We start from the raw sequence: 21,372 nt of genomic DNA on the forward strand, positions 1-21,372 counted from the left end.
GTTGTGCTACCAGCATACAGCATCAGCATCAGTTCACCGTTTTTCAAAAAAATTAAAACCAGCCTAATGCTTCAGATACAGATTCTCCAAGGAACCTGAAATATTACATAAAATAGCTTACAGGGGGGTGAAGTGGTGAAGTGGTCAAGACCATATATAGACCATTTTTTTATTTTATTTTTAGATAATGTCAGAAAATGGGGGAAAGTTATTTGTCCAAGGTTATGTCTTGGACAAATCTGACAGAAAATGTTCAGACTAACGCAAAGATATTCAGTTTACAGTTCTATAAAAACAGACAAAACACAGAAAAGACTCAAAATCACAATGGAGGCTAGAACCAGAGAGTGTTTAGCATTTGTGCTAGGTAAATTCATTTAATTACTAATTGATTATCACAATATGCGGAAAAAAGCAATCTTCCTGGGGTTATTATGTGATAATAGATTGGACATCCAGCAGTTTTAGGTCATGAAAAAAACATATCGATAGTTTGGAATGAGCAGGTACGAGGGAAACCCCCTCAGATAAAAAGACATTTGTAACAAAATATATCTGAAAGCTGTAATAGCGGCACATTACTTTTGTGCTTACTTTTTATTGTAATGGTTTTACCATTTCCCTAAATACAGGACAGTGGACAATGTAGCTATTAAGATACATTTACAAAACTAAGCCAAGTCATTCATGTCATTCTTTGACATGCAGAGACATAAAAACAGGCTGGAATGTGACACAAATAACGAGGCTTGCCGTTTTAAAATGTAGCTTAACATCCAGTGACTCAGTTATTCCTTAGCAGCCTGCCTTAGCACTGTACTGGCCCAACCCGTCGACGTGACAAACACTTCACAGACACAAGCTGAATACCAGCAGAGTAGAAGAAAGAGGGGGGAGATGGGGAACCCCCAACAGAATAAAAGCTCAGGCCGTGCCGAGTGCTGACTTTGTGGGCTGGGTTTCCACTCGCAGCTGTGACGCTTTATGTGCGATTGTATCTCCATGTCTACAGCCTTCATGGCTGTCTCTACGGTGATCAGCTATAAGTCTGTGTGTACTCCTTGCTTTACCTTCCCAACCTAAATAAAGAAAAACAAACATGAGGAGACCTGACTGCTCTCCGTTGGGGAAAAAACTGCTCTCAACATGCCTCCATAAATGAGAGCTTTGTCACGGTAAGGGTGAGGCAGTGGGGGTACCCAACCTTTACCAAACACCGATAGATTCACTCAAAGAAGTATGTGTGTACAGAAAAAGCTCTCCCCTTTTCTCCCTCTTCCTCTCCTCCCATCTTCCCCATACCAACTCCTTCAGTCAGCCTCAGGTAAAGTTACCTCGCCAGCCTTTTACGTAAAGCGAGCTGAAATAGTGAAAACATCATTAAAACTCCCTTCTGCCTAGCAGCAAAGACAGTTAGCCATCTGGTGCGTCCATCTTCACGCTGTCAAGTACAGAACTTGTAGGTAAAACAGCAGGACAACATGAAACACCGAGGCTCAGTTATTCTGCTCAGAGTTTCCCATGTTTCACTGTTTCCTATTGAGCAATCAGGTTGGAATATGGCTTGCGAACAAAGCTCGCCCTACTTTCCACATAAATGATGTCATAGTGGGTCTTACATCGGAGAAAGAAAAACCTCCAAATTAAAGCTGCATTCAGCAACCCTTCCAAGCTAACCCTGGTGTCCAACACTCAGTTTCCATTACTACTTTTAATATTTCTAAGTGTTTTGATCTATGGGTTATGTTTAGGATCCAATCATGGGTCTGTTTCAGGTTAGACAGTCCACATGTTACAGTGGTCACATCAACTTGTACTGTAAAAGAAATGTCTTTAAACGATCTCACTCTCCTGCTTATTTATTCTAGATGAACCATACTTTCTGCCTACAAGATGTGATTTGTTACTAACAAGTTTGAATATGTTGTCATTCCAAAATGTTCAGTATTCATCCAGCACTCATCTGAATTGTTGATCTAAATCCAACTCAAGGCCTGATGTTGTTCTCGACTCTTGAAGGGTTGAGTGAAAACATTTTTGTCATACTAATGTCATTCATTAGAAGGCAGGCAAGAAGGAAATTAATGACACTCAATGTCAAGTCACGGAACTGAATATATTTAAGAAATAGCCAAAACTTAGAGGCCGACTACAGCACGACTGCAGTCCGCACTGAAACACATTGAGAATGAATGACTCCATTTCTTCTCCTGTCATTACACATTCATGATTAGAAAGGATAAAGGGAGTTAGAAAGTGTGACTTAATTTAAATGGATACCCAAAGACGGGGCAACAGTTGGACAGTAAGTCCTAAATTGATAAGTATGTGTGTGTGCGTGACAGAGATGAGAGTCCTCCCACCTCAACTATGCTCTATTGACTCTGATCACATGACTGAGGGAATTCCAGCTCCGCTCTGCCGGATATTTTCCAGAAGGCAGCAGATGAGGCATCGCAAAGCTCATCATGTGAGAGATGACATGTGTGCGTTCATGAACATCATATTCTTTTATTCGTATGACGTCAAGTGATGGTGCCTCCCATATGTGTATACAATTACTGTCATTAGAAGTGCTGTTTGCGTGACTGTGAATTAAAGATTATGAATGTGAGAGAAAAAGGCAAAAGATATGAGACTAAATGATAAAATCCAACCTAATTTCTAAGCGGTTTTGAGTCACACATTAATAATTCGTTAAGGGGGCTTCAAGCCTTGCAATGCGTGCAGCATCTCAATGTTGTGAGAAAGAAAAGCAGTAGGAAAAAATCCTCTGCAGTATTACATAACTCTATAGCTTACTATTACCAGGGCTATAGCATATCATGTATTTCCCTCTCTGCCAACTACGGTGACCTTCTTAGCTGCTGACACACTTTTGACTCAGGCTATAGTGAAATTGATGACTGCCAGTGGTAGAAAACTGCCACTGATACTGTAAGATCAGCTCAAGAACACAAAATACAGTCTATAGTTATAATATTGTGTGACAGAGCTTTCCAGTGTATTCATGTCAGCTTTCCATAAATAGTTGCGTCATATAGACTCACAACTGTCAGAATTCTTTAGGAAACCCCATCTTGGGAGGATGTTTCACTGCTGACTTGGTGCAGATATGATGCAGACACAGGCAGTTGAAAGATTCATTCATGAAATATTCTCTCACATCTCTATCTTTAAATGGATCATCTTAAAAGGAATTGTCTCTCTTTTGCCCAGAACAAATGCCTTCAAGGACTCCTGGAGGTCCTTGGACCCCAGTTTGTAAACTCTCATTGCTGTAGGAGACAGATTACCTGGGACTTCCTTTCAAGACGCTTGAAACGCCAATAATAGAGCTGTGTGATACTGACACACAAGCCGAGTGATAGCTACATAGGCTATGTGTCATAGCTACACTGTGCAGTAGTAACGTTATTTCCAGGAACTGAAAGGTAACCTGACAAAGCACTAATTTGACTGCGGAGCACTGCTTTCAGACACAAATAGTTGTAAGGACATTAGAGTAGAGACACAAAACGAGCTGTGAATAAAACATTTTGTGTCCTTAACACCCAGCCCCACTCTCTTCCTCTCGCGCTATAAACGACAGCGGTTTTCACTGCGGAGCGGAGTGAGAGACAGGCAGAAAGCAGCGAAAAAACCCGCCTTTCCCCACTCACCTCTGGAAGATATTCCACAGAAAGCTCTGGTCCGGCGGCGCGTTGACTTGCGGGGCAGCTCTGTACGGACTGTGATACGCCATTTTAAAGGGAATGCTCTGCCAAAATTGAGCAAGTAAAGCCGACAGACTGTGTTTCCTTCTGCTGTAGTTTCTTTACTAAGCAGCTTCAATCAGACTCCACCACACGACGTTCACGTTACCGCCTGCCTCCTCGCGCACAGAGGAGTGGCCAATCATTCACCACTACCCATAAGGAGGGTGACGTCACATTTTCCTCTCCTTTCAAACTGGGTAAAAATAGAAACTGTAATATTTACTCAAATTAACGTTGAAATAAGAAAACAAATATCTTACGTTTCCTCTTTCCTCAAAAGTAAGTGAGTAAGTACGTTTTTGTAAATATTTAACTAAATATATCCATGAAATAAATTCCCTCACCAAGTTTAAAGACACAGCACAATAATAAACATATTTTCCAAGTTGTATGTCATTGTGTTAATTGTTCATTAATGTTTTGTTACATTTATTTATTACTTCTTTATTTTTTTCCATCATTTAACAATCCTAATCAAAAGTACAGAGAAAATAAGGTTACATTAAGATCAAATAATAGGCTATTAAAACATTATCAGGAATATATCAATAAAAACAATGAATAAATAAAAACAAAAAACTTTTTTAAAACTATGGTCACGTAGTCTACATACAGTGCCTGCGTTATTTTCCAACGGGATATCAGGAACTCTAAATCTTGGAATATCTGACAACTCAACCAGGTGACTCTTTTCATACCGATCTGACAGACAGAGGACGTGTGTTTCACAGTGAATAATTGACAAATTTAAGGATTTTACGGGATTACATTTCACTGGAGTTGTGGACCTACTCTGTACGATTTCATGTGACAAATCAATTAATTGATTGCTTAATTGCTTAATTGCTTAATTGCTTAATTGATTGGATGATTAGCCAGAGGTCCATCTTTGATATTAACCTCAGCTTGCACACAACCATGTGTTGGCCAGTTTAACATGTCTGAGTCAACAGAATTTACAGCTTGTCCAAAATGCAGAAGTCAGGCTCCTCACCAAAACCAAAAACGACTGCAAATTGCTCTTATTTTGAGCTTCTCTTCATTGGCTCCTGGTAGATTTGATTTGAATTTGAATTGATGTTAAGATATTATCGATACATTTCTAAGGCCCACTCTGGACTTGCACCTATAGGTACATTTCAGATCTTCTGACACCACGTGCCTGGTCACGGGGCATTTTCTGTTCTCAGCCAGGTCTGTGATGGTCTCCCCTCTTCTTCAAGACGTTCCTCTTGTTGCAAAGGCAACTTGCAACTTCAGCTTTGAATTTCAGGAAGCTTTACACTTTTTTCTTCGGGATGCCAAAGTCTTGCAGTCTCAGCGGTACAGGAGCCATGCGTTCACTAGAGTTAAATCCATCATTTATCCAATTTACCTTAATGGTATGGTGTTTCCCCAAGGCAACATTTGCATTTTAGTTTCCATTACTTAATTAGCAAATAAAGTACATTACACTATTACAGATTAAGCTTTACTCATATATTATTGTGAATAAAAAACTTTCCAGACTGAAAAAGGGCAGGAAATGACGTTTTGAGACCATTTTTGTGGAGCGAAATGGCTGAGCTAATCCTTGTGGGACTTGAGGTCTTCAGGATGGCCCCCAGAGATTCAAGTGAAAAATGTAAACACTGCAATTGGTTCCTTATGGTCCTGCCTCTTATTCATAGTATTGCATTATACCAGGGGATGTATTGTGTGAATGTAAAAGGCCAGAAATGGTACCGTACCATAGAGGGTTAACCTTTATATATATATATATATATATATATATATATATATATATATATATATATATATATATATATTAAAAACATATTTTTCTAAGTGTGCTTTCATAGGATTTGTGATGTGAATTCACTTTTATCTGTTAAGTCACTTCTTAAAACCTATTGATATACAAAGGCATTCCACTTCCACATACCCACTTTTATTTTGTTGATTATTTCATAATTCAATTATATTTTACTTATTTTACTTTTTCTCATATGTAGCTTCTTTAGCATGGACATACTCATTAAAATGACAAGAAACTAACAGTTGTACATGGATTACAGTAGTTTCCATGTCTGCTAATTATCAACCATAATAATAGTAACTGACTCTTCGACATAGTTGTGAAAAATATAATCTAGAAAAGGTTTACAGTTTGTTTACATTTTAACCCAACCTCCTAAAGCACTAACACATTAACGCCTAAAGTTCAGTTGTCTAACTTTCATAAAGTCTTTGAATGCATCACAAGACTTTTTAATTTCAAATGTGATGGATATCGCAACGTGATTGGTCCAGGGCGATTTGAGGCGGGAAAATTGCCGTGAAATTGACCAAGCTTTTAGTATTTGCCATTAGCTAAATAAATCCCTCAACATATTTACATCTTCCTTCAAATAATCTGCTTGATCTAGAAACTGTAAAGTTTAAGAAAAAATAATGTTTTTCTACCCAGATGTCCTCCACCGCCACACTGGATGTTTTTCCACAGTTTGGTGAGTTTTAGAAAAGCTAGCTCATTAGCTTGTAGTGTTCATTTAACTAAACTTAAAAAGTAATGAATCTTAAAAATGACTAACTTTACATGACAGATCAGACTGTCAGCAAAGGTTTATTTATAAATTGTGTTTTAAGTAAATGTGTTGTGTTATTCAGGTTAGCAGCCACCAGAGGTATCAAGGTCACCCGCAGAGAGCTTCTCAAAGTCAATGTCAGGCGAACATGGTAAGAACATCAGCAGTGTTCTGGTTTAGTGCTAGCAAGACTGATGTATTTGATTGTAAGTAAATTAGGCCAGATCATTTGTGTATGATATATAATGATTTGTGCAGTAAGTTGTGTAGCCATCAGCTACCCATGTCTCACTTTGCCAACCTTAAAGTTATGACTTGGTAAAATAACATTAGATGTTAGAATGTGTCAGTGTGCCAGGATGCATCTTCAGCATCTTGCTCTCAAGCTATCTGTAACTTAGCCTAGCTTGGTGTAAAGGTATTCTTCTTTTTCTATGGTCTAGCATTTTATAGACTAAACAATTAGGCTAATCAAGAAAGTATGATAAAGAAAATAATTGTTAGTTGCAACCCTAATCCAGTTCAACTTGTTTAAGATGACATACAATGTTAAAATGTATCATTGATTTTGTTAAATGTTTAACGTTTACAGCGGGGACATTTTGGACTATGTGACTGCTCAGGTTCCTCCACCACAACCCTCCCTACCGAGGCCTCGCTTCTCCCTCTACCTGTCGTCTCAGCTGCAGTATGGAGTGGTCGTCGTCTTCCACAGGCAGTGTGGCTTCCTGCTCGGTAAGGAGAAGAGACAGAGCGGAACAAGCAAGAGTTGAAAAATCAGTTGTAACTCTCCTCCAAGCTACTTGTCTTCACACAATATAATGTAACTTCCTGCTTGGTGAGAGAGACACTAACATAGATGTTTTCCTTCCTTCTGCAATATAAAACCCACATACTGTATGTGAGTGAGTTAGTTGGAATAAAACAAGGCAATCATGTTCCAGCTGCTTACTGCTTACATTTTGAAAATGCAGTCAAGCAGGATGAATTTTTAGTTTAACAAGAAACATTATTTTCTGTTGAGCGACTTTGCAAGGTAAGCTCAGCTAAAATGTGAAAACACAGTAGGACGAGTTGTCTCTGTCAGTTGCTAAATGTCCAAGTCTCAGCTGTTTTGATGCATAACCACAATTGTGCTATTTTCATACATGTGCACGATTCATTTTCCCCAAATCACCCTGGCCAAGTCTGATTTAGAAGCCAATATAGAGCTGATGAATGCAATATCATCAAACACAGCTCAACGATCTCTAGTCATCTGGTCTTAAATTACACCCTGACATTGATATTGCATCCGACAGATTCACAATCATGCTGTTGTCATGCTTGGTGATAACAGTGAAATACAATGCATAATGATAAGCGGGATGAGAAGCCAAGAAAGCATCCACCATCTGTTGTCTACAGTAGCTTTTGGATTCAGCGACAGTATTTCATTTCATCAATCAGTAGAATAGAATAGAAACGCACAAAGCTGTCACGTACAATTTAGAGTGCATGATGTGTTTATGCTGTATTACAAAAGCATGGCGTGGTGGCGTTTGTCCTCAGTTTCATAATATGATCTTTTAAAAATGTGAACCATTTTATTTTCATTAGTCCAGACTGGGATTTAGTTTTCAATAAACCCAGAATGTATGCATAAATAAGACCCATAGTGAAATACAATGTAATTACTAGGAGGCCTTGTCCTTGTTATTGCCTCTTGTGTAGAGAGGAGTCAGAATGGTCGTCTGGTCACCTTCATTACATTTGCCATGTCAGATATTTTAGACCTTGACTCCAATGTCGCCCCTGCTTCTGTTTCTGCAGTAAATATCTGCACTTTTCTGTTTTCCAGAGGAGATTCAACAGACCATTGATCGACTGCTGCGCTCTAAAAGATGCATATATATTGACATGGCTGAGTCTGACAGGTCTGCACACACACATGGCAAATTTGATCATGCGCAGTAGAAGAGTGTTTTGTAGCCTAAAGTTTTAAGCTGTCAGAGGTTGTACATGTTTAGAGAAGTCTGAGCTCAGAAGTGTCTGGTGGAATATTTATAAGGGAGATTGTTTTGGGGAATAAAGACTGAAAAGGAGATTGTAGTGTTTTATTGCGTGAGTGATGGACAAATTGAGCTACTTTCATGGCTTTATAAATGTTTAATAAGCCGTGTTATGTAACAGCGATAATGTATGAGCTCTTCTGCAGATGCAATATATCTTTCCACGTTCTGCACTCTAAAGATGTGCGTGAAGCGTACTCCAGTAAGATTGTATTATTTAATAAATCCATGAACCCAACAGCGCAGATATGAGTATGCATAGTGTTGGACTGTACGGCACTGAACATGTGTGATGTTTTAATATTTAGATTAATAACATTTACTCTCTTTTTGTGGCAGGTTGGCCTCGGATGTGCCTGACAGCCTGTACATGCTGCAGGAGGCTGAGGGAGCGCAGGACCCTTTCTTTGGTCTTATGGAATCACATCAACTGCCCAGCCCCTATAAAATACACCAAGTACATTAACGACACGTACAGTCGTATACTGCATGTGTTGAGGCTCTGGAATATGCCATGGGGTGTAATCTAATGTCTAGTGTAGCACAACAAAACTCAATAAATATCAAATGTACCTGTACACCATCCCCAGGTAACCTGCAGTGTATATCAAATATTCACTCTGTAAACAGGAAGCAGGTCAGCAGCTCTGGTGTAAAATACAACTGTTATAATAATAGTGGTAATGTGTTTTCAATGACTCATAGTTTTCACGGTCATCATTGTTTGAGGTAACCCGATAATATAATATGACTCAAGATAATGTTAATGTTCAAGTACCCATAATATGATACATGTACGGTATATCCAGAGGAAATATGCCCAAATCTTAAGAACAGTTCATTAATGTGGCCTCTTATGTGAGACCAATTGTGACTTTGGCTCTTTCAGTAACGTTTTAACGTTTGACGTCCAAAACAGAAAACGATTAAAATGACATAATAGTAAATTGGCTCATCGGACAAAATTCAGCAGAAATGCTCAGCTGCTGAGTGTTTCTAACCACATAGATCTAACACACACACACACACACACACACACATGTACCATTACGTACACAAGTGTAGGTCACTCCCATTCCAACACAGCATATGTGCAATACACCCCCATACTGCCCTCGGTGTTGTCAGATACAGAGTGAGAGTAAATCACTGTAGATCTCAGTCTGAGCTGTAAATCTGCCAGACATGGCCGGACTTTGTCCTCCTTGTAATCTCTCCCTGTGGAAATACCATGCGTGACTTAAATCACGGACAGCGCCGACGTGTGAAACGACATAACATGGGGGCAATCATATGAACATTATTTATTGGATACTATCATGGGATTTAAAGGTGGCTTTCAGAATGCTTTTGTATTTCAATATTTAAAAAATATGGTATCAGAAAGGCTAAAGGCCTAAATTAAACTTATTACCTCTGAATCAAGGTTTACATACATTCGGGTCATGAAAAGGTGGTTTTCTCCAGGATCAGTTCACACTCTGAAAATACATCTGTGTCAGTATTCTGTATCGCTATATAATATTTGTAATGTATATTTCTAGAAAATGTGGGTGAATGAAGAGGCAGGTTCACAGCACACCCTGGTGCCCGGTCCCCACAATGCACTCGACATGCAGGGTGAGACCGATCATTTAACATTTGAAACACCAGCTGTGTCCACGTGTCATGTGCGGCTTCACATTTCAAGACCAAACATATCATAATTCCTTTGAAAGAAGCCTCACCTGAGATGACACACAACTTACTTTATAACAATGTTTATAACTGTGCAATACATAAAAAGAAATGTTGTGGATGCTTCCACATTACTTTGTGAGATTTGTGATTATGCACTTTGAATAAACCCACTTTAATGAAGCAGTCGTTGTGGTAACATCGTGCATGTTTCCATGTTAAATTAAACTTTTGGCACAGTTATTAATATTTCCACTCCTATTAGGAACATTGTGAATACATGTTCTGTATTCACTGAATTAATCTTATTTTATTTGCACATATTAAATTAAAAGTGCATCAGGCCCAGGTTTCATTGTCCCGGCTGTTTTTGTGGTACAAACACTTGAATGCTGCGTTCTCCTCAGATAGTCTCACGTCCCTCTTAACTGTAACTGTAACTGTAATGTAACATGCTCGGCTCCTAATTCCTCCTGTTGTGTTGAACCAGGTTTCAGGTCACCTCCGGCTGCCATCTCCCTGAAAGAGAAGGAGCAGTTTGTCATCACCCTTGCTGAGGTAAACTATCTGTCACAGTACAGGGACAGGAAACATCCCAGTCATCATTTTTCGGTACATCAGGTGTCATGGTGAATCATGGAGCTGGGATGTGGACCGTGTGCCTACAGCAGCTTTAGTTAAGCTCTTTGTCAGAAGTTAGCTGCTCGTGTGTTGGTCTCTCCTGTCACTCTCTGCAACATGTGATGATGAAGTAGCTTTTAAACCAGTACAGATTCTGTATCAACAAGTCCATTTGTGACAACGATGCTTTTTTTAAGGCAAGTGTTAGATTTTCACTGCTCAAAAAAAGAACTGATATTTGTGGGTTCATGGTTCATGGCGTAGGGGAATGTGGACGTGAAATATCTCTCAATGTCCACAGTGCTTAAAAGAATGCAGAGCTACATTATCTTAGACACAAATGTCTGAGTCCAGCAGTACACAGCATTACCCTCCTCATTCTGTCTCTTACGCACTGGCAATGCTCCTCCTGAAGCACCATCAATGATGGTGATGAAGTCCATTCTGGCTTGATAAGATAGGACTTAATTACATCAGCCTGCACTCACACTTTGTTTATTTGTGGCTCACATTTCTGTTGTCTTCCCACACTCGTCTGTTTCTTTTGCTTTGCATGCAAATGTTTACCAATTTCTTTATTTATGCTTCTGTTTTTGTCGTTTCTGTATTTTACTGCCGTTTAACTTTTACATTTGCTTTTCAGTATTTTGAAGGAGATGACCTCCCTGAAGCCACAGACAGAGAGATCGACTTGTTGTTGGATCAACCAGACCCGTTCCGCAGAGGTGTGTGCGTTGTGTGTGATAAGCGTTGCATTCATATCTTTGTGTTTTAGATGTTTAGTGTGATACTGGAGGTTTGTACTACAATCAGTCCCACGACGCGTTCCTCTCTTGTAATGTGTCTGCACCAGTCAAACAGGTCGAACTCTTTGTGCCACAACTGTAATTGATTTTTTTTTTTAAAAGCAATTCTGACTGTAAGTGCTTTTGTTGCCCGAAAGATGAGGTTTATTTTCAGGAGACTGTTTCCTTTCAGGGGAGAATTAAGAGGGAACATCTCTTAAGTTTCCATCGGCCTTGATTTAACAAAACCTACTGTTCTTAGCAAAGATTAGCTTAGTGTTTGTTGTGGCCCTCAGTTCACCTCCTGCAGTCAAACAGCAGTAAGAGAGGGTAGAGGGAATGTGTTGCGAGGTGTGGTATAATAAGGAAAGTCATTTGATCATTGATAAGCTTTTATCAACAGATGAGATCATTTGGGGGAAATGTGTTTACTTGAACATCTTATTTGTGTCCATTAGTTGTGTATATGTCACATTGTGCCACTGTGCATGTACATGTGTGTTAAACAGAAGCGGAGGAGCGGCAGACAGACGACAGGACCGGGGAGGACATGTCCCCTTTTGACCAGTGAGTCTTTCGTCACTTTAAAGAGAAACTTTAATCGTTAATACACGCCTCAGACACGGCCTTCAGAGCCATGTCAACTTCATAGTGATACTACCAGTCTGCCTTTGTGTGTATGCTACCACATGTTAACAAACAGGCAAACTGTCACTGCAGCACAAAACACATGATGAGCATGGCTACAATCACTGCTACCATGATGATTGGAAAGTCTGGGCGTGACACGGCTTATAAATGCACTTCATTTACCACAAACTCTGAAGACGCTAATAATTCCACTCTCACTGCGTGGGGCTATTAGCGCTGATCTTTGTGAATTGGACTGTTTTTGCAATGAGGCTCATTTGTATAGAAAGAGGTTAAATGTTAAATACGTGCAAATAGCACAGGAGCACCAAAATTATATTTTCTTGGCAGTGCAGTTGGAGCTGCATTTCACCCTTCGCGGGTGCCTTGAGAGACTTTTTGTCCTATTTGTGCAGGTTTAGTGGCTGCAAAAGTTGCGCCATCCTTTAGTGAATTCGCCCCTAAGTATACTGTAAGCATGTGTGTGTGTGTGTGGTATTGTATCCAGGCTGAAGGAGACAGTGCTGGGAGCAGAGCGGGACAGTGTGTGGCTGCTCGACGAGGAGTCGGGTCACCCTGCGGAGGTTCCTCTGGCATCTGTTGCCCCAGAGATGACCCCTCTGCAGGTTGCCATGCCAACTCCACCCTCTGGCGCATCTGGGAAAGAGGGAGCGACAGAAAGTCCCTGTGAAGGGGTGAGACGTGATGCCGTCTATTCACTAGTTCATTCAGTAGTAATTTTGTATTGTGCTTTTTTCCCTCTAATTTATATAATCATCAAGGAATTAAGAGCAGATGTGTCTATAAACATGTTTGGTGACACCCTGTCATTACCAGAGGCCTACGTTTTCTCTAACTTTCATTTTCTTAGTTTTTTATAACGTGATTCTGTATAAAATACTAACATTTATCGAAGTAGCGTGCTTCTCTACACACATTATGAGCCTAAGAGGAAAATTCCCAGTACCTTTTATTTGCCTGCTGTCCAAATTCTGTCATATAAGAAACACAGATGACGGTGACAAAGCGTTTTCTCTGTTCAACTTTAACTTGCGGTCCACAAAGTGACTCATGCGCAGCTAGTTTTGTTTTGGAAACAAGTAATGGAAAGCACACGTGGGTGTGTCAACACACAGATTCATAATTTCCAGTTTGTGTGCTGTCGTTTTATAAAAGTAAACGCTGTAAACATTAAAGCTGTGTGTTTCTCCCTCTGACACCAGGTGGTTGTTCCTCCTCTTAGGAAGCCCGGTAGAGGCCGCAGGCGTCAGCTGGTCTTTGCGGACCCTGAGGTCCAGATATCTGAGAAAGGAATGAAGGAACAGATCGTAAACCCGCTGGCCGAGACACTGAACATGGTACACAAACACACTGACATTGTTTTTAAGTGGATCTACTGAATTAAAATGCGATGTTTGAATATTAAGTATTCAAATATTCCAGTCATTTAAAGTGAGCTTTGGTTCCCTTAAAGGTTCATCTTCACCTCACGGTTCTGCTACTTTTTAATCTACCGAGTTTCTTTAGTTATTTAGGCTTTATTGGTGAACTCACACACTTACATAGAAAAGATTTGAACACACGCCTTATCCAACAGCTGTATGAACTGTAGGCAGACTCATTAATACACACTGAAGAGGATCAAGGGTTCACTGACCAATTGAATTTTCAGTCTTTGCTATTCTGTAATCAAAGACCTGCCATCAGAGTGTCTACTCACCAGGGTGCCAGTTAATTAAACTCTCCATTCTCGTCCTGCTCTCTAAGCCCGCTGGGACAGTGCTCATTGATTGTATTGCCTTCTTTCTTTTTTTTCCTTCTTCCCATATTTCCATCATTTCCTTTGACACAAAATCATTTGCTTTTCTCTCTTTCTCAAAACTGTGCCATCAAGCTAATATTTTTCTCTTGCTCTCAGTCAGAGTTCTTGCTGGACTTGCCCTCCTTCACCAAGCGTTCCACTCCTGCTCAGCTCTTCAGCGCCCCCTGTGGATGTCAGTGCTAAGTGCTACACTTCACCCCTCGCTGTAGAAAAGCCCATAATATTGACTGAACATTAACAATTAATCCTCAGCTTCTTTCTTAAATAATTCAATTCCAAGAACAAACAAGAGGGAACAGGAAAAGCAACAACCCTGTTTTAAAAAATACAAAAACTAAATAAATAAATACATAAGTGTGTCGTGTCATGGTCCAAGGGAAATCACACCTTCTGAATAACTGACAATAGCATTGCTAGCAGTAATAATGGGAAGATTGTAAAAGTTGTGGGTAAGGCTATATAAAAAAATAGTTTTTTCCCCCTGAGTTACTTAAAAAAATCATATTTTCAAAGATCTGGGCAAAGAACCCAAAAATAAAATGTCCTAAGAAAACAAATTCCATATTTAAGCAAGTTTAAAACCAACGGATTTTTAGACTAGACTTTTTTAGGTGACAAACAAACTTAGTGTGGTGCTCAAGGACTCGTGCCTATTGCAGAAACTCAACCTGCAACCTCTTGAGTTTCACGCATTATTAAGTTTATAAACTCTGAGCATGTTTCTAATCAGCCACAGCCATGAAGGGCCTCGCAAACGTTTTATTGGGACTGATTACAGCGGCTTTCCACAAACACTTCTGTGGTGAAGAAAGTACATAATACTGACCCAAACCTGCCCTTTGACCCCTCCACAGCCCTCCTCGATGCTGACCTCCAGTCACTATGGAAACAGTGTGCCGTGCTCAACGCCCTGCCTGGACATGAGAGAGGAGAGGAGGCGACAGGGGAGTCAGAGCAGGACAGAGAAATACTGAGGATAGAGAGGAAGAGGAGGCACTCGAGCATGAGAGAGGTGGGTCTGTGTGAACACTTTGAGAGGAGTGGAGAGATTTCACAGCTCCTGGCAACACGTAATGATCTTAAATACTATCTGTAGGGAGAATAACTATTCTTATTAAACTCCAGTGTCATGCCATGCTAAAATCTGTATTTTTGAAGCTGTGGATATAATAATAAAGGTTAGCCAGCTAGCCTGCAGTCGCAGCCTGCCAACTGAGTGTTCAGTTCAGTGGTGAGACAAATTACATTATTGTATTTCATGAAGCTCTGCCTCTCTCGCTCAGATGTCCAGTGAGTCAGGACTGCAACCCGCCGACGTCACGTGTAAGAATTCTTCCTCTCTCAGTTTTTTAGATCATGTTTTGGCAGCACAATACAAACACATAGTTTACTTAAAGCTGACAGTTATTCATTGTGTGTTTCTTTATGTTTCTGTTTGTCAACAGCTGCATTAGATCAGATCCTGGACATGTCCAAAGAGGACAAATCCGTAAGCGATGTGATCACACCTGTCAGCAGATGGTGAGTCTCAGATGGATGGACAGACGGACAGCTCGATGGATAAAGAAATAGATCACTGTGTGTGTGTGTGTGTGTGTGTGTGTGTGTGTGTGTGTGTGTGTGTGTAGGTCTCCACATATGGAGGCCCAGCCACCAATGGAGCCCATAGCGGAGGAGAACATCGAGATGCCCGAGGCTCAGACTGACACAGAGAGCAGGGACATGTTGAGGTACTTCATACAATATACACAATACACAATCAGAACCCGAGCAAGCTTACAGACACACACACACTGAGGTTGACCCTGATTTTTTTCCATGTTGTTAGAAGACGCATCTCCATGTAATGCATCAAGCGAACATGTTTGACCACAGACAACACTGCTGGTTATTTTCACATGTAATGGTGTGTTCACACCGAAGGTGAAGCAAATTATTTGCACAGCACGATAATATACAAAGTCAATGCAAAGACGCGAATGACAGGAATTAGGGTCACGGTCAATTAACATTTTCCAATATTCGCCTCTCGTTCTATGCAAGCAGAGCGGCAAATTAAGCTCTCTCTTCTGGTAGCGAATATGCATCTTCACAGAGCGTGGAGTTGAACTTAGGTGAACTTTGACCGGCGAAGTTGCAACCTTAACCGATAGCAAAGACGTGTGTTTGGTAGACTTCTTCCGACGTCTCCAACGCCCTGACGTTGTTGAATCACAAAGGGAGGGTGAACATATTGTAGCACCTAGAGCTCAATAAACAATAATGTCCCAGCAGTATGTATGCCTAATTTAGATTACGTTATTTTGAGTGTTGACGGAGCAGCTACGATGTTATCTACAGCATGATGTAGTTATTTGGGTTATTACTTCTGATCCATAATTTGCAATTAAATCTGCCAAAATCTCTTTATTTTGGGTTCATACTGCTGCAATAAACTAAATTAATGTGGGAAATAAACATTTTTGGTGTTCTACATGTTGAGCCTGCAAACCTCCAGTTCCACTTGATTGCATCGGTACTTGTGTTGAGATCTAGAGGCTCCAAATCCACAGGTACAGATAAAGTAACCTCAACCTGAACCTGATTCCAGCCTCGTCACAATCATCCTGAGGTGATGAATGTTTTGTGACATGGCACGTTACCCTGCACTGAGTGTCTATTCCAATAAAGATAGACTGAGGCTGTGGAGGGTTATTTGTGTCTTCCATGGGGATGTTGTTTATGTTTGGATAAACACTTGTTGCCTCCGGCATCACAGGTTGACCCAGATCCAACTTTGTTTGACATCTGCTTTGAAATTCAAAGTAGAAAGCCGCCAGCAGGCCCGAGGGACGAACCTGACATGTTTTATGTTGTATATTAACTAATTCCTTGTGGAAGAAAATATTGGATGGTTAATTCCTAATATGTCCATATCAGGTCTCGAGGTTGAATCATATCATGCACTACTCACACTGCTTGTCTTTTTGCAGCTGGATCTCCTCCGGCCTGCAGAGGTTTGAAGAAGTCACTTTTGACTCTCTGGTGTCCCGAGAGGCCGACCGCACCACTGCAGCTCACACGCTCTACAAACTGCTGGGTGAGGAAATTAAAAGTTGCTGTTTTCTTAACATTAAACACATAATGTTCATGTTCTTTGTTGCAATAGAAGTGTTAAAATAACTGACACAAAATAAATGAAGACATTAAAGGGATATTTCAGATCTTGGATGAGGTCAGCTCAAAAACTAATGTTTTATATATTCAGTCTGAGTTTTAGTCCGGTCTCTTCACTGACGTCCACAGTTAGTCAGTGAAACATTGTGGAGGCATTCATCTGTGATGTTTGTGTTCTTCAGAGCTGCTGTCTGCTCGACAGGTGACTGTACACCAGACGGAGCCCTACAGTTACATCACCATAAACCCTGCAGCCTGAACACAGGAAGTTAATAATCTTTTTTTATTGATGAACATAATGAATGAATTTGATCCTTTGGCTTTTAGTAACTCATGATATCAGATCATAATAACCATATCATTACATTAAATGTTTTAATATGAATTGTTAAATTACTCAAAAGGGTTAAACATTGAACCGCATCACTTTGCTTTTATCCAGTGTTTAAAATAATATTTTTTAACCAATTTTATCTTGTTCTAATTTGTTCATATGGTTGTGTTTTTAAATATTTACTGGCGTTAGATAATTTTACATACTGTTAATGAATGTTTTAGCATCGAGACCTTAGTTTGTATCTTCTGTATGGATTTTAACCTTTTTAATGATTTTAAATTAAACTTTTTATGCAGTTTGTATGTGCTGTGTAAATATTTCATTATTTTAACTTTAAATAAAATGTTGTTGAATATTCAGATTTGATCTTATGCTGCAGTAAAATGTACAGAAACCAGTGAAATGTGACTTGTAAGTACATCAGCACTTCCTGCCTCCAACAGGAACATATTGTGCCTCGCTGGCAGAAACCTCCTGTCTGACCTCATGCCCCAATAACTCCACACAATTAAAGTGTTTGCTTGTTAAAACGCACCGAGGACTGGTGTGTGTGTGTGTGCGCACATAGGAGTAAGACCATATCCATGTGGCACCTCGTTGTGACCGAGCTGAGGGCAGTGCTGCAGTCACACAACAGAAATCTAACTCGCATCAACACAGTAGAATGGTCATTTTGTTGATACTACACGTGATACATTCAAGATGCCGTGCCAGGAAATGTCCTTTACACTGCCACGTAATGTTTTTGACTAAAGAAATGCCTCATTGAAAGTACCTTTTCTTGTTGTGTTCACCTCCTTTATACAGGTACAAACCCATCATAGTTTAGGACTAAATGTCTTGCTTGCTGGTTAGTCACCTCTTGCTCAAACAGATTACAGCGGGCTTCTTGTACAGCCACCACCTCCACTACTGCTGCATCACTGGCACTGCAGGACAAGATGTAAGTGTGACTTGACGGTGTTTACAGACACACTGCTGGGAAAGCAGGGTCACAGGCTGGCTAGTGAGGCCAAAGTATCAGTGTTATTGGCGTTGAACATAAGGCAAGTGGTAAAAATGTATGTTATTGTATGAAAAGATTCAGCCTGTCATTTTATCTTACAAACAAGCTTTAAAAACATTAGCATTCAACCTGGTTTCTGGTGGAAACATCTAGCTCTAGCTACTAAATGCTCAACTTCTGAGCACTACACTAGAGCAGCAGGAGTGAACATCAAACAATGCCCCTCAAGATGCGTTTTCACATGCAATTAGTCACAATACATTGTTATTAAATTAAATAAAGTACAGCATGTGCTACTATAACTTGGTGCTTAGACCGTCCACCTCCCTTTGGCTCCATACATTCCCCAGCCTTTACATCATCTGTATCCCTCCACAGTGCTGACGTAAAGAGGATTTATTGTGGCTGCAGCCCATGGAATGTGACATGCTGAGTCCAGAGTGCTAGTTTAGTGGGAAAAAGATCACTGCTGTACAGAACACAAATGCTCCACAGCATGGGACCACACGTGTCCCCGCGTTTGTGTCCCCTTGTAAGTTAGAGCAAGAAGACCTCTTCAAAAGCTGAAAATATGTCAACCTCCTGTACACCTAAAGTATCAGAGAAAGAGAGGAGGGAGACAAAGGAGTGGAGCTGTAGATATGTGGTGGAGAGAATGACCTCATTACCAGTAAAAAATGTGTTGTCCACATGGAACCTGATATGACCTCTTGGCATGTTGTTTGTACATTTACATTAAACTATCAATTCTACGTCATAAAGCATTCAGTTCTCAATTATTTCTTCACAGACTAAAAGTACTTTAGGACATTGACTTCACCCAGGCCTCAGACTGATAACCCACGAAGACACCTGGCAGTACAAACACTACCCGTCCATCACTACCCTGACAGTCTAATAATCCTAACATCTGAGTGGCACATAACACACATTCACACCGACTGCTTATATCAGCCAAGAGGGTAGAGCACACGTTCATATGCATCAGACGCTCACACTTTCCTTCATCATCAGAAGAAGCAGAGTTCTGAATCATCGGCCCAGAGAGGAGGAGAACGTACCAGCCTGTTTCTGCAACAACACAGTGCAGATACAGAGCATCAGTCACAGAGATAAAGCACAGATCATACCAGCGAGGGCGAAGGATACATCACATTCTTTTTTTGTTTGAGATCCGAAAGTCAAGCTGGCAGCAGACGAGACAAAAAGCTTGTTGGGGGAGGGAGAGGCCGATGTGGAGCAGGCCAACGGAGGACCGGACAGCCCAGCAGGCAGGGAATCCCCACGTGGCAAGAAGGTGCGTGTTGAACTGGAGTGGGAGATCCCCATGTCGGTGGCACTTCCTATCGAGGTGCAGCTCGACCCGGCACACCAGCCATTCCCCTTCCTGGACACGACACTGGCCGACCTGGGCATCCAAGAGTGAGTCTGCTCTCAGTGTGAGGGGTCTTAAAAAGCAATTTCATGTAGATTTGTTAACATGTTTGTGTGTGCCCAGGTCAGAGGTGAAGGAGAGGGTGGTGTGGGTTGACACCAAGAAGACCCAGATTAAGAACAAAGCAGGGAAACTGAAGGAGAAAGAGATCACCATCCTCGAGGTATGACTAACATTACTCTTTTGTCTTGATGTAAATGGAAGCAAACAAAAGGATGTCTGAGGGAGGGTAAAATCACAATTTGATTTCCTCTTCTAGGTGAGAGTGAAAGCCCAGAAACCTGGAGACAAACAGCACCAGGAGGTCCTGTACAGCACTGAGGCCCACACTGACCGCTCCTTCTGTCGCACAGGAATGAATATCCTGCCCTGGAAACACCGAGGTGCAGGTCTGGAAGCAGTTTAAATCAATCAATCCAGTATTATTGTATCTTATGTTGCCGTTACTGTCAGCTCTAAGGGTTTCTGGGTTCTCATTATCTGTGTTAGCTCATAGTTCATCTTATAATGGAGGATTTATTTCTCTATGTGCACAACCGTGCCCCTGAGGTCACTGAGCCGTGCCACAGTCACCCCTCAGGTGAACTGTCAGACTGATGGAAATCACAGCAGTGTGCCAGAGCCTCAGGCACTGAAATGAGATCATCGTAAACTTTGTCAAAGTGCAGATAAAGCCATGGACCTTAACGCGCTCGGGAATTTGTGAAAATTAGGGCTGCAACTAACAATCATTTTCATTATCAATTAATCTGACAATTATTTTCTTGATTTATCGATTGGACAATAAAACGTCAGAAAATAGTGAAAATGTCCATCCCAGTTTCTCAAAGTCCATGTCTAGTTTTGTCAGTCCATAACCTCAAAATATTCACTTTAATATGATATAAAACAGAAAAGCAGGAAGTGTCCATATTTATAGGGCTGAAAACAGCATTTTTAAACATTACTTTAACGATTAATCAATTATCAAAGAAGTTGGCGATTATTTTCCTGTCCATCGACTAATCGTTTAATGGCCATTCATTATTTACTCTTTTCTCCATGCAAAACACAATGACCTCTGTATAGAAAAGTCTGGTCGTTGTGTGACGGAGCAATCTAAAGAGGTCCTGATGTCAACTATATGAAAACAGGCAACATGCAGATATAGAAATACTCCTAATAATCCTAGGCCTGACTGTATCCTCAGTTGGGTTGTGTACAGCTTCATAGGGCTGTATTTACCCCTCATCATTATCACATACTGATATAATTACGTGGGTTTAAGTGGCACACGCATTTAAAAAACGACCTCTGTCTGTCAGGGGAGAATGGGCTGACACCGGTGCAGATGACCATGGCATTGGACATGGAAAACCAGCAGCCTGACGTCACTGAGGGCCAGGAGCAACGGGAGATCTGAGGAGCAACAATGAGTCACCATCATCCAAACCAGCGTGCAAATTAATGTGAATCATAAAGCTAGTCATTTAGGCGAACATAAATGTTCAATTACTCCACGCCATATTACTTTTTTTAACTCTATTT

At 40.6% G+C, this 21,372-nt stretch overlaps 2 protein-coding genes across 3 annotated transcripts in view; one reads left to right on the top strand and one right to left on the bottom strand.

The window, feature by feature from the left end:
- The window catches only part of pdcd6 (programmed cell death 6), a 15,743-nt gene extending 11,845 nt beyond the window's left edge, over window positions 1–3,898 (bottom strand). The window contains exon 1 of one of the 2 annotated variants that reach the window (XM_029458066.1): window positions 3,663–3,898. In XM_029458066.1, coding sequence (XP_029313926.1) covers window positions 3,663–3,745 — 83 coding nt within the window. In that variant the 5' untranslated portion in view covers window positions 3,746–3,898. The remainder of the gene's footprint in view (window positions 1–3,662) is intronic. The other variant, XM_029458067.1, reaches the window with a different exon arrangement.
- Window positions 3,899–6,144: 2,246 nt separating this feature from the next.
- rec8b (REC8 meiotic recombination protein b) lies at window positions 6,145–17,482 on the top strand. Its single transcript, XM_029458030.1, has 18 exons — window positions 6,145–6,247; window positions 6,408–6,476; window positions 6,918–7,060; window positions 8,166–8,241; window positions 8,716–8,833; window positions 9,921–9,996; window positions 10,544–10,611; window positions 11,318–11,399; window positions 11,969–12,026; window positions 12,598–12,784; window positions 13,313–13,447; window positions 14,008–14,083; window positions 14,766–14,923; window positions 15,195–15,234; window positions 15,357–15,432; window positions 15,540–15,641; window positions 16,884–16,990; window positions 17,250–17,482. The coding sequence occupies exons 1-18, from the start codon at window positions 6,192–6,194 to the stop codon at window positions 17,324–17,326; spliced, it is 1,704 nt and encodes a 567-aa protein (XP_029313890.1). The 5' UTR covers window positions 6,145–6,191; the 3' UTR covers window positions 17,327–17,482.
- The last annotated feature ends 3,890 nt before the right edge of the window (window positions 17,483–21,372 follow it).

This window comes from Cottoperca gobio, chromosome 20 (genome assembly GCF_900634415.1).
Source record: "Cottoperca gobio chromosome 20, fCotGob3.1, whole genome shotgun sequence".
Classification (NCBI taxonomy): Eukaryota; Metazoa; Chordata; class Actinopteri; order Perciformes; family Bovichtidae; genus Cottoperca; species Cottoperca gobio.

Coding starts and splice junctions, on each gene's coding strand:
- rec8b (XM_029458030.1), top strand. CDS start 6,192: ATGTTTTTCTACCCAGATGTCCTCCACCGCCACACTGGATGTTTTTCC. Junction 9,997..10,543: donor CAATGCACTCGACATGCAGG/GTGAGACCGATC, acceptor GTGTTGAACCAG/GTTTCAGGTCACCTCCGGCT. Junction 15,235..15,356: donor GCAACCCGCCGACGTCACGT/GTAAGAATTCTT, acceptor GTTTGTCAACAG/CTGCATTAGATCAGATCCTG.